Source organism: Pyxicephalus adspersus, chromosome 2 (genome assembly GCF_032062135.1).
Source record: "Pyxicephalus adspersus chromosome 2, UCB_Pads_2.0, whole genome shotgun sequence".
Classification (NCBI taxonomy): Eukaryota; Metazoa; Chordata; class Amphibia; order Anura; family Pyxicephalidae; genus Pyxicephalus; species Pyxicephalus adspersus.
Genome location: NC_092859.1, coordinates 130715508 through 130727757, shown reverse-complemented (window position 1 = coordinate 130727757; position 12250 = coordinate 130715508). Strand labels below are relative to the sequence as shown.

General features: G+C 36.9%; 1 protein-coding gene across 4 annotated transcripts in view; it reads right to left on the bottom strand.

Moving 5' to 3' along the window:
- Nucleotides 1-12250, bottom strand: part of SLC12A1 (solute carrier family 12 member 1) — a 79644-nt gene that overhangs the window by 59086 nt on the left and 8308 nt on the right. Inside the window, exons 3-5 of one of the 4 annotated variants that reach the window (XM_072402397.1) lie at nt 5387-5506; nt 4269-4344; nt 1324-1419 (exon numbers count right to left, since the gene is read on the bottom strand). In XM_072402397.1, the coding sequence (XP_072258498.1) occupies nt 1324-1419; nt 4269-4344; nt 5387-5506 (292 nt within the window). Of the gene's footprint in view, nt 1-804; nt 1420-4268; nt 4345-5386; nt 5507-12250 lie in introns of those variants that run through there. The other 3 variants (XM_072402396.1, XM_072402395.1, XM_072402398.1) reach the window with 3 other exon arrangements.

Below are 12250 nucleotides of genomic sequence, written 5' to 3'. Positions count from 1 at the left end.
AATGAATTTTTAATGTGTTATCAGCAATAAAAAATCTGCTCTATTGTGTCTGTGTGAATTATCAGATTTAGAAGACTTTAATCCTAAAATTACTGATATAAAAATATAAAAGATTCAAAAGAACTATTTGTATTACAAATAAATATGACATACTTGTTCTCTTTATGTATTAAAATGCCATTTGCTAAAAAAGAAGAAGAAAGGAAAATTCATTGGTATCTTAATGATAAAATATGTTGGTTGCCAGATATTTCAACAGTTTCAGAGAACATTGTTCATATCTTATTTATTTGTAATATAGAGTGCAGAAATAGTATTTCCTAACAAAATTTAAAAAAAAATTATCGTATTGCATGTTGCATGGTTTATGGTCGTTTGCTTTGTATGTTTATAGTCATTGATTTCAACCATTTATGTTGTCCATTCTTCGGAAGATGCCACCTGAAACGTTCTTAGAACAATTGTTTTACCTATGCATATTGGTGCTTTCATCAAGATTTATATTTAACTGTATCATTTTTAGATTTTTATAGTTCACTCGGAAAAGCAAGCGTTAAAATTGTTTAACTTTGCCTAGTTCAGATGTGACATTACCAGGAATAGAACTGAGAACAGTGGATTCCAATCACTAGCGAGCTTTCTTGTATGGTCAGACACCCTTTGCCATACCTTGACATTACCTTGAATAACTTTTTCCATATTGGAAGGGCCAACAATGACTTTCCAGATCTGAACTCAGAAAAGACAGAATCTCATACTTAGCCATGCAGAGATCCTATATTATAAGAAGCCTTAGTTTTTTACCTCCACGGACAAAACCATTAGTTGCTATTGCAGAAGTTGACAACCCAGTAATTGTAGTTACCATGGTGGCAAGAAGAATTACAATAACTCCAAGACCTGTTAGTAGTAAAAACATCAAATATTTTATATAGGCATCTCATCATGAAGGTTAAATTTTCTATCTGGATCATCATAGGCTAAAATCCAGGCACCCACTGTATTGACTGTACTGAACTCGTAAAAACATTACAGAACAAGTTACTTAATATAAACTTGTAGACGTGTGGAGCCATACTTCTTGAGTAAATCCTGAAACTGGGTGCTTAGGAGAAAGACTTAAATACTGACTGAGATGAAAACTGTGATATCCGTATTTAATCTCCCGAAATAAATTCTTCCTCTTGATTCTTTTTTTTTGCTCTGTGCTCCAGCCGATGCTAAAGGAAAAGCCTCCAGCGAGCCAAGTGTGTGATTACCTTAAAATAATGAGATTCTGAACTAGCTTCGACCTTTAGAGCTTCATGGCTCATATTTTATTACCTCCTCTGACACATCCATTTGTGGCAATTGCAGAGGTGGACAGGCCAGTTATAGAAGTTACTGCCACAGCTAACCCGATGATAATGACACCAAGACCTCAGTGAAGAGAGAAGAATACAATCTGTTAACTATTACAACATGTTTTCCATTTTCTCTTGCCCTGAACATGCAACTCTAATAAACTTACAAAATTCCTCTATTAGAAAATCTGAGACACCATCATCCCTTTAATATGGTATGTTCTGAATATTAATAGCTAAAGTCAGCAAACTGGCAAGATATTGCAAAGCTTGAAAGGGCTAGAAAATAGCCACTTGAGCTTTTTATACTCAAGTGGTAGAGAATAGGCTTTTTAGATTGCAGTTGCAGGCTAAAGGTAGTCAGTGATGTAAGTTAGTGAACTACTTCAACCTACTAGGAATCCACATTCAGTAGATATGGTAGGTTAAAGAAAAAGAAACATTGCAACTGCAATTGGTGGTCTCTGCTATGGCTAACTTCCCAGTGACCAAAGTGACTCTCTGACTTCCACTAATCTACAAATAGAAATATAGATATTTGACTATATTTATATATACTTATCATAGGTCAGTAATCCCTCCTCCCCAAATATTAAAGCAAGTGGATTGAAATAACGGTCGGAAAAAGAACTAGAACCTAACAATTAGGCTTTAGAATCAGAGAATGGTTTTTAATATCTTCAAAGCAAAGTGACTTTGGTAAAGCTGATCTCTAGGTCACTCTAAATTGAGGTATATAGTAAATTTTGTGTAGAGAGGACCATCAAAACATTTGATAGAAGAGTCCAGAATGTAATGTCCAACAATAGAATCGGAACCAATGCATTTTATTTATCTTGGATCTCTCTTAATCTGTGGACTTTTCTATCAGATAGCTTGGTAATCTTCCCTATATTCTAATCTCCAAATCACAGGCAGGCTTGCATTTTTAAGATGGAAGTTCACAAAGGGTATATAGTAGTAAACATTCCTTTCTTATCTACAGAAGGGGTGCAACGTTTGTGGCTCATCACCACATTTTGCAAAACACTCTTTTCTAGCTACTGGTATTCACTTGAATCATTCATTCAAGTATTTAACACACAAACAAAGTCTTGACAGAAACTTAGGAGCTAAAAAAATATTAATTTAGGTATATTCACTTCACTTGTGGTTTTAAACATGGTTTTGCCTAAGGAAGGACTGTAAGCTCCACATTTTAAATAGTAAAACCCCAGACACAGTTGTATGATCTCTAGTAGCTAGTAACTAAATGTCTATTGATATTCAACAACATTTATTTTGAGACAAGGCAGACATGTTCCTCTGGGTTACAGATTCACATGAAAAAAAAAATTACACCAATGTATCAGTCAAAATAAAAATGTCAACACGCCATACAGCTGTAAAATGACCTGAGAGGTTAATATTAAATATAGAGCCATGTAGGGTAAATCTAAAATGTATATTATAAAATGTGCTGTTTTGCAACAAACATAACTTTTTAATACCATTTTCATCACTCTGCCGTAGATAAATAACTTAAAAGAGGAAAATCCTTCTGGCTTCTCTCACACCTGGGAGCAAAGTAACACTTCTTAATGACCCAAATAAGTTACCAAACTGCCCTTAGAAAACTAATTGTGCATGAAAGCCCAAAGCAAAGAACTGGCAGGTTTCAAAATGCTCCCTTTTTATGAGAGGACGGAGATGTGGCTGTACCCCTGTGGCTATAAGGTTTCATTTGCTATGCATCATAAAATCACTGAGTACTTATTTGTCAGGCGCAGCATATGCTGAAGTACAGGCCAGAGAAAATGAGAACTTTCAGAATTAGTAATATTTGTCTTTTGTGTGAAACTATCTTTCTATACATCTCAAATGACCCAGTTCTGTACAGCTTTGGCATAAGCTATTCTCATTAAGTGAATGAAGAGCGCACAATTAAAAAGTGCCTATGGGTAAAACTGTCCTTATCTTACCATTTGTGCAGATCGTGTAATTAGAAGGATGTATTGGCTAAATTTTCCTTCTTAATACTTGAGGTCAATTGGGGTATGCTCCTGTTCACAGACTGAAAAATGTGTTTCTGCTTCATGCACTTTACAGATCATTACTGCAATGGGTGCATCAGTGAAGCTGTTCAAACAGGTGTCCCCGCACCTAGAAATGTGTGCAATGGGTTGGCGCACTACAACTGAATGAGGTGAAAAGGTTTAAGTCTCCTCAACATTTTGAGTTCTACATACTTATAAAGGGACCTCTTCCTAACAGAGTTAACCTCATAAAAAGTAAGGTATTCCACATTAAGACTGGGACATGTTATCATTGTAATGTACTAATGTAATGTAATGTACAAGACAAGTTCCTTGGGATTCCTAATGCCATCCCAAGGTAAGTTGGGATGGCATTAGGAATGAATGGAACCGCAGTGCATCAATTGTTTGCCCATGTGTTGCAGTAATGGATGAACCCAACCTAAATGCCCACTGAGACATTTACAGGCATTAGTGTTACTGTTTGGTGGCACAATATGTTCAAGTAGTTCATTGTTGTATTTAGGTATTAGAACATGGTTAGCAACAAATAACACACATTTAAACTAACACTGGGAATGACTGCTGCATTAAAGTATTTTTTTTTAAATAAAGAATGGACCCATTTTAGGGAAATGACCCATTTTAAGAACCTGAAATGGAAGGTTGTCTTGTAGCCCTGGATTTGAATTCTGCCATGGACACTATTTGCAGAGAATTTGTTTGTTCACAGTGTAAAACATTGGTGGTGGTTTAACTGGCTTCCTAAATGACCCCTCATATGAGTATATGTAACTAAGGAAAATTAGATTCTAAGCTCCTATAGGCAACAGTGACCTTTGCAAAAAGGTTTTAAAACCTGAATATTATGTGTCAGTGCTATACAATTATGGCAAATGATAATACTTACCAATTCCAGCTTGACCTACAATCCATGAGAGGCGAATAAATAACATCACCCCCCAGATGTTTAACATACATCTGACCTGTGAAAAACATACAAGGAAAATAGAACTCAGAGTGCAAAAATTAAAATACAGACTTTAATTCCATTGCAATGCAATTAACTTTAGCTACTATGGAGCTTTGTAAACCACGTGCAGTGATCACTTTTTCAAGTCTACATTCTATTATGCAGTTCTCGCTTACCCAGCCTGGACTATTTAGATAAGACAGGGATGTTCCATGCAGGACCCTTGTGGCACTTTTTTGCCCCAAGCAACACATCTCCAGTGCCACCCTCTCCTTCACTGTAATTTTCATATCTAAAAATGTCTGGTAATGTTGTCTTTCTATGGTGTAAATGTACTACAAAGCACATCAGAGACTGTCACTTATCAACAAGAAAGGAAAGAATATATCTGGTTTGGGCATATACACATGGGCATGTGATGGTAGCTCATACTGCATGTACAGCCACACTGTCTGTCCATAAATTAGCACAGTCTTGCAGTCCCAGAGCTCCCTGCAGCGTCCCCACCCAGCACTCCTTCTAGTCCCCCCCTACACAAATAGCTGATGTCACTGCATGTGGCCATTGGAAACAGCTAACAGGGTAAGTATCCTCCATGTTATCAGCACCTTAGCCAGTCACTTAAGCTACTTCTTAAGCTGTGGTAGCTTTTGTGGATTTATTAACCAGATCAAATCCAGTTGGATTGGTAGAGAAATCTGGCTAGATTCAGAAATTCTGGAGTTCAGATATTTGTTGAAAAAGGCACTTTTGCACATGTGCAGGATTTGGCAGTTCCAAACCAAAGTTAGAAAAGCTCTGATCAGAGTCAGAATCTACTCTGATCGGAACTATCTGCACTAGTGTGTGGGCCTTATCATTTGTGTGTTAAAAAATATGAAGAAAATCTGTGAATAGGGCTATAGTAAAGTCAAAAGTATTTAAAAGTGGTTTGGGGAGCTCAACATTCTAAAAATTCTGATCTATTGGATATTTTTTTAACCCTTGTTTATCACAAGCATTTATTAGATATTGTATGTCCCTAGGTAATAATTTGTTTCAGTGGACAGTCTTACCAGTACTCCTTTTATCCATCCAAACTTTACAAATCCACCTTTTTGTTCTTCTACATTCTGCTCTTCCTCATTCACAACACCTTCTCCATTAGAAATGGAACCAGGACTCACAGCAACATCCTACATATCAATAAAATAACAATTATTGCTTTGTCTTTTGACAATATACAAATATCCATCAGTATACAAATATCCATCAGTAATAAGCAGATTTTTGTAGATCCTTTTGGCTTCATCATAGCTGTAAAAGTAATGCATATGATAAGTGATACCCCTGTTGTGTGGGAAAAAAAACAGTATTAATGTTATTCAAATGTACGTTATATTTTTCATTACTGACCACACTTTTACCCTTAGTATAAGGGATTACATCATTATTCCATAGTCTCTATATAAATCTCATTTGGAGGGAATGTCTCTTTTCTGGGACCCTCCGCAGTTATCTCTTTTTTCTAGTCTTATGTATAGACCTCTATAAAGATGTATTATGTAACTTTCAACAGTGTTATACTACACTAACCTTTTATCTAACCTAAATATTACTGCGTTTGTGAAAACAGACAGGCCCGAAACGTAGTGAAACATAGAGGAGGGCCTACATGACTGGGGGGCAGGGAGCAGGCAAGGAACGGGTTACGGAATTAGGGAGGCTGAGGAAAGAAGGGTGGGTGGGCAAAAAGTTAAAAAGTTAGGATTGTGGAGAGGGGGAGTTTTGTTTTGCGGGGTACGTGGTTTTAGGAGTGGTATCAGTGGGGGTTGGAGATCCGTCTTTGTTATGGAGTTCTCCGGATTGTGGTAAAGTGATGGTAATGGTTGGAGTGTTTGGGGTGAAGACTGCATAGTATTAGGAATATCGATCCCAAGCAGGTGGGGGTACAGCTGGGAACACAAATAAATCCTGATAGTGCAGATCCAAAAGACAGGTTTGTGTGCCTAGGAGAAGGCCCTCAAGGACCGGTATCCTGATAGTTTTATTAGGTTGTTGGGATATTGTAGATGTTATGGCTGATATATTAATATATTGTTATATGTTAATTATGTTATCAAAATATTGGTTAAAATGTTTGAGTTTAATAAAAGGTATTTAAAGGTTATTTATCTTTTGTAATAAAACTGCCTATGGGCCCTTTAACCAATTCTGTGTGAGTATTATTGGGGAAAATGGAGTAATTTGAAGGCAGAGGGTGCCTTCACCCTCTGCCGGGGGGGGGGGGGGGGGGGGGTTAAACTTGAATGCTAGTCTTCTGCTATGCCATAGTCAAGTATACACAGCAATGGTGCAAAACGTAGTTGTAGTAGGCAATCATTTGTTTGCATACTTTGTGCAATCCGGTGTCCATTTCTCAACTTGGAAAGTATTATACTCCATATATAATAACCTATTTTTACAGGTCATCTTCATTTAAGAACTTACCTGTTTACCGACCTTCCACACTTACAACCTTCTGCTCTCAGAGGAGTACAGTGTACAAGCTGCACGCCATCTACCCTTCAGTCTTCAGCGTTCCATCTTCTTTTCTGTGTTGGAATCCAAGTCTGCAGACCTGATCTGGTCACTGACACACGTTGCATGCTTGCAGCGCTGCACACCGGCTCTTCACTATGCTCCTCGCTTAATGACCAATTCACTTGTTGGAACCTGGTTGTTAAGTGAGGAGCATTTGTATTTTGCAGTCCTTAAATTGGGTGGCTGTGTTAGTTATTTTCATGCTTTTTTCTTTGTTTTTATCTGAAATTCTTTTAAATAGCATACTTCCTATAGTAGGGTGACACCATCCCATCTTTGGAGGCAGTCATGGTTGGCATACTTCTACACATCTACCTTGTTTCATCCGTAATTTGTAGATGATAGCTGGTATGGAAGATAACTTTGTTTTAGCTTTCTGTTAAGCAATCAGGAAGGTACAATGGACATTACAATGGCATTTCTGGCAAAGCTAACAGGTACTTTTCTATATTGAAAATATTACTTGGTTATGACACCTTTGTTTACTTTAAATATCCAATCATGTGCAAGGGTAAACTAATAAGAGTTTTACCATACCTCCCAACTTTTGAGATAGGTAAGAAAGACATGGTAAAGCTCACAGTATGTAGGCAGATGACACCCTGGCACCATTAGACAATGAAACCGCAAATTTGATTTGATTGAATTTAGAAACTGGACGAAATGTTAAAATGCAAAATGAGATTTAAATATTACATTTTTACAGAGGTGTTTATTTTCCCCCCTAAAAGAGGGACAGGTGAGAAGAAAGGAGGAACAGAAGAACTTGAATCCTAAAAACAAGTCCACCTTCTTTACTAACAATCCCATTGCAGAATGAACGTTCACTTTACAAAATAAACAATACATCAGCTTTGCTGGCAGCAGTTGTGCAAAGTTTCTTCCACAGTGGGCAGAATAAGCAATCAGGTATCTTTATTAAAATTTAAGATCTGAGGTGGAATTCATCTGAATTATGACTGTACCATACTATGAAGTACTGGGTAGAGTGCATAACATTCTGACAGCTGTATGCTTCATTTCACAGAGAATATAAAAACATAACTGACAAAATCCTTTTCTCTGCAGGATATAAAACGGGCTGGTGTAAATTAAAAAAAAAAGCACACACACAGCATCAAATACAAAGCAGAAGCAATTCCGCACAGCCTGAAAAAAAGTGTTGTTGTGTTCCTTTACCGAATGTATTTCCTGAGCATCCAGAATAGTATTTATATAGCTTTAAATGGGAAATTTTCAATTCCTATTTCTAGGTTAGTGAGAAAAAATTGCATTAGCAAATGGTCTCCTGCAAATATTCCTCTAATTTGTTTAACCCCCCCAATATGCCTATGGCTAGACGACATATGCAATGTTTTGTGATTCATGGTGGTAGTCACAACTGGGAATCAGTTAACAGGGAAAATTTGTGAGCAGCTATAAATACAATGTGCCAAATGCATTAGTACTGATGAATATGCATCTTTCTTTTTGCAGAGAGCACATACAGCCACGTTTAACTGACAAAAGAAAAAAAACTTCAGTTATTGCCACCTGAAACCGGTTGATTCAGGAATATTCAAAATTAATGCATGCTTTCACACTCCATTACCATAAATAATGCTTCCTAATGTTCTATTAATGCGCTCTGGATTCCTCTGTTTGCAGTAACAATTACTCATTTACCAACAGATTTGCCCTAAGAAAAGTATGTCATGAAACGCATAACCCCACAGACAAATTGCTATAACAAAGGAAACTATGCAAACAAGATTGTTCATATCGAAAAAAAATTACAACGGAATATGCAAGCAAAGATAAAAAAAAGCAAGTAAAAAAATATTCCAATACTATCCAAATAATTTTACTTCATGTATTAAAAATGAAGACAGATGCCTTGTATACTTTGGAGTCCACAGAGACTGCCTTCTGTGGCTAAGCAATATTGTGGGACTCAATTGAACTTCAATGCAACCACATATGGAACAAAGGGTCATGGACTCCTTTCTGTTCTTGTACAGGATTATTATGAGGACATGTAAGGTAAAAGTTATTCAAGGACAAAGGCAATTGTGAGATGCAGGAAAATAATAACCAATCAGAAAATATTTTCTACAACTAAAATCACAATATCACTAAAATCAAGTTATCAAAAGATTGGCCCCTGATTTAATAAAGCTTTCCAAGGCTGGAGTGGATGCACTTTTTTTTAGAGAAGCTGGGTGATCCAGCTAACCTGGAATGGATTTCCTTAAGTCATTTGCTATTTGTTAGCAAGTGCTTTGAACCTTGGACCAGATCCATTCCAGGTTTGTTGGATCACCCAGCCTTGGAGAGCTTTGATAAATCAGGCCCATTATCTTAAGGTGTATCTATAGCCAAAGCTTTTTTTGCATAGAGTACACAAGGGTAAAAATCAGCTGTGTTATTCTTTTACTGTTCATGTACCATTGGACATATTTCCTTTTAACTTCTGTGCAAAAAATGCAATAGTCAAATAGAGGAAACTTTCATTGGAAATTGGAAAATTTCTCCTCCAATGCACTGTAGTGCACTATGTTGCTGAAATTAGTACATATCTACTTTTTTACCCTTTTGGTATCGTCAGACCATTAATCCGTCTTATTGCAACAAATTTTAACAGACAAAAAAACATAGCATTGATGCAAAATAATGTGAACCCAGCCTATTAGTAACATATATCTAAGACTAATATTTAGGACTTTTTTTTTTTGCTGTGTTTCATTAGATTTCTCATTGGTGCCAATGTCCCTCTCAAATGAAATTCAGAACTATTTTTGGTGGGGGAAAAATTCTAGTGAAGTAAGTAGAAGGCTTTCCTGTGTGGCTCTGCCACTAGAGATGTGTAACCAGTGGCTGACATCTATCTACCTTAGGGCCATGTCACACTTGCAGGGATACTTTCCTCCTTTTTAGGTCATTTCTTGCTATGAAATCCTACTATTTAATTTCTATCTAATTTATTAATGAATTGTAGCTGAGTCACTCATCGATTGGTTTTGGTATCACTTTATTTGGCAGTGACAGTATTGCCAGGGATAGCCAGGTTGTAGTGTGTTTAACACTTCCCCATGCCTGGAAACTGCTACATGTAGCATCTACCTGCAGCGGTCCTATAGAGAATTAATGGGGGTGGCAGTGAGAGTTACTTGTACAGCTCATTGCAGCCAGCTGTAGGAATCAGTTGTATTGTGCAAGTGACCGAGCGGCTGGCAAGGTGCTAGCTGCTGGGAGCCACGCAGAATCATTGCATCTAAAGTCTGGACCAGCTCTAAATCTCTGTAGGAGAATGAGTCGTTGCACTTAATGGTGAAGCACTAGTTCAGTTTGTAGTAGCAACAAATTGCTTCTTTGAAAAAAATTGACAGCAACTCTAGCAATAAATTGCTATCTAGAAATCACTGGTAAATGCTGGCATTAGCAATTTATCTCTTGGGGTTAACATACATGAGCATTAAACTCAGAAGCCAGTTACATTCATCATGCTTTTTGGTAAAATGACTTGCAGGTTAACTTGAAATATATTTTCTAACCAATCCCAGTGTATTCCTATTGTTTTGTATAAGAAACAAAAGCAAAAAAAAAAAAAAACAATAAACACATGAAAAGTCTGCTGAAATGTAATGTCTTTCAGTTTTTGAAAATGTGTAAATTAGGCATATTATCTCCAAACTTCACAGATAAAATAATCATTGATTTTTAGATATTTTGTGTTACATGCCGATCTACCAGAAATAGGTTCAGTCCAGGTCCCTAGGAAATAACTCATAGCGTGATCATTCCTTATACCAAGCAGTAGGTAGGATTAATTTTGTGCTATAAATGTTCTTTTAGAATTTAGTGCACAAAAAGTGTCAAATTTATGGGGTCATTTGGCACAGTTAGAGCATTATTTACTCGGCCTTGGTGCAAAAGCTACTTGATACAAAATATAACCATATATCAGAACATTCAAAATGTGTCTTTGATTGTCACCTGGGCTGACTTTTTTGTGAATAATGCAGTGTTGTTCACAGAACTCAGAAAAGAACTTAACCTTTTATCCTTGAGGCCGGATCCTCCTAACTTCAGACATAGCCTGAAGCATATGACAAGCAAAAGTTGAAAATGCATTTTTCTTTCAAGACGGGGTCTGTCTTGTTTGGTGTCATTATTTATTAGCGAAAATAAGTGTACTGATACCAGTTGACATATCTTTGTCCCAGCATCTAGGTAGATAAAACAAACCTTCGGACAACATTCAATTTTGAAAAGATTTATTCATGTAAACTAATCAACATTTGGGTTGTCAATCTGGCTTCATCAGAACATATCATCCTGGTGAAGATGGATTGACGTGCCGGCTTGTTCATTTCAGCTTGTACCATTATGCAAATAAGCCTTTTCTATATTTACAGGGGCTGCCAAGCTGATTTTATTTATGGAAATTCATACAGCAATGGGTTCAATGTTCTCCTGTATGCAAGCAAGATTATACTGTTCGGCCTAATGTATGCCTGAAAAATTTTCCCTAATAAATGCCCTATGCTTGGCGTAGACCATGTTTTTTGTTGTTTACTGTTTATCAAGTTCCCTGTCAAGGTGTGCAGACAAGTCCTACCTAAAATGCAGAAACGAAAAGTTTTGTGATTTCTTATTTAGAAAGTATTGTTGGGAGATACACAAACACTAAAGGGTAGACATAAATATGAGATGGTTATTTTCCAATCCAGCCAATATCTGCTCAGAAAGTAATTTGATGTCTATAGATGCTTTGCAGCAAGCAAACCCCTGACCAACTGGTAGCAGAGCACAAAAAAAACTCTTGTTCTTCTTGAGATTAGAACTATGGCTTGCAGATCTACAGAACAAAAATGCAGTGAATAGTTCTTTATGGCCCATGGACTGTCACAAATTAGCACAGGCAGATATGTCTAATATGAAGTTGATGGTGCTCAACTTTGGACCCCAATGGCTGCTAAAAGAGCAGGTTTTTATCCCTCTTTTCTAAGTAGGTGAACACAACAGTACTGATCTGAGTTGCTGGTCAGACTCACTCACAAATTTTTATTGTATGATCCTGTCCGGTGCTATGCAACCTTTGCTTAAAAATGGTCCCAGCCAGGTGTATGTGTATAGGCACCATTGCCTTATTCATAACAATGTCAGACCTAGCAAGTAGAGATGAGCAATATATATTTGTACAGGGTTACAGAGAATATTGAGAGCAGTTGTAGGTATAGGGAGTTAGCTCCATGCTCCTTAAACGCGATGCAACACACCAGAAGTGTATAATTTGTATCATCTATCTAAAAATCTGTCATGGGAGAATTGTAATATTGTAGAATGTCATTAATGATAAACCTCTGAAAATACAA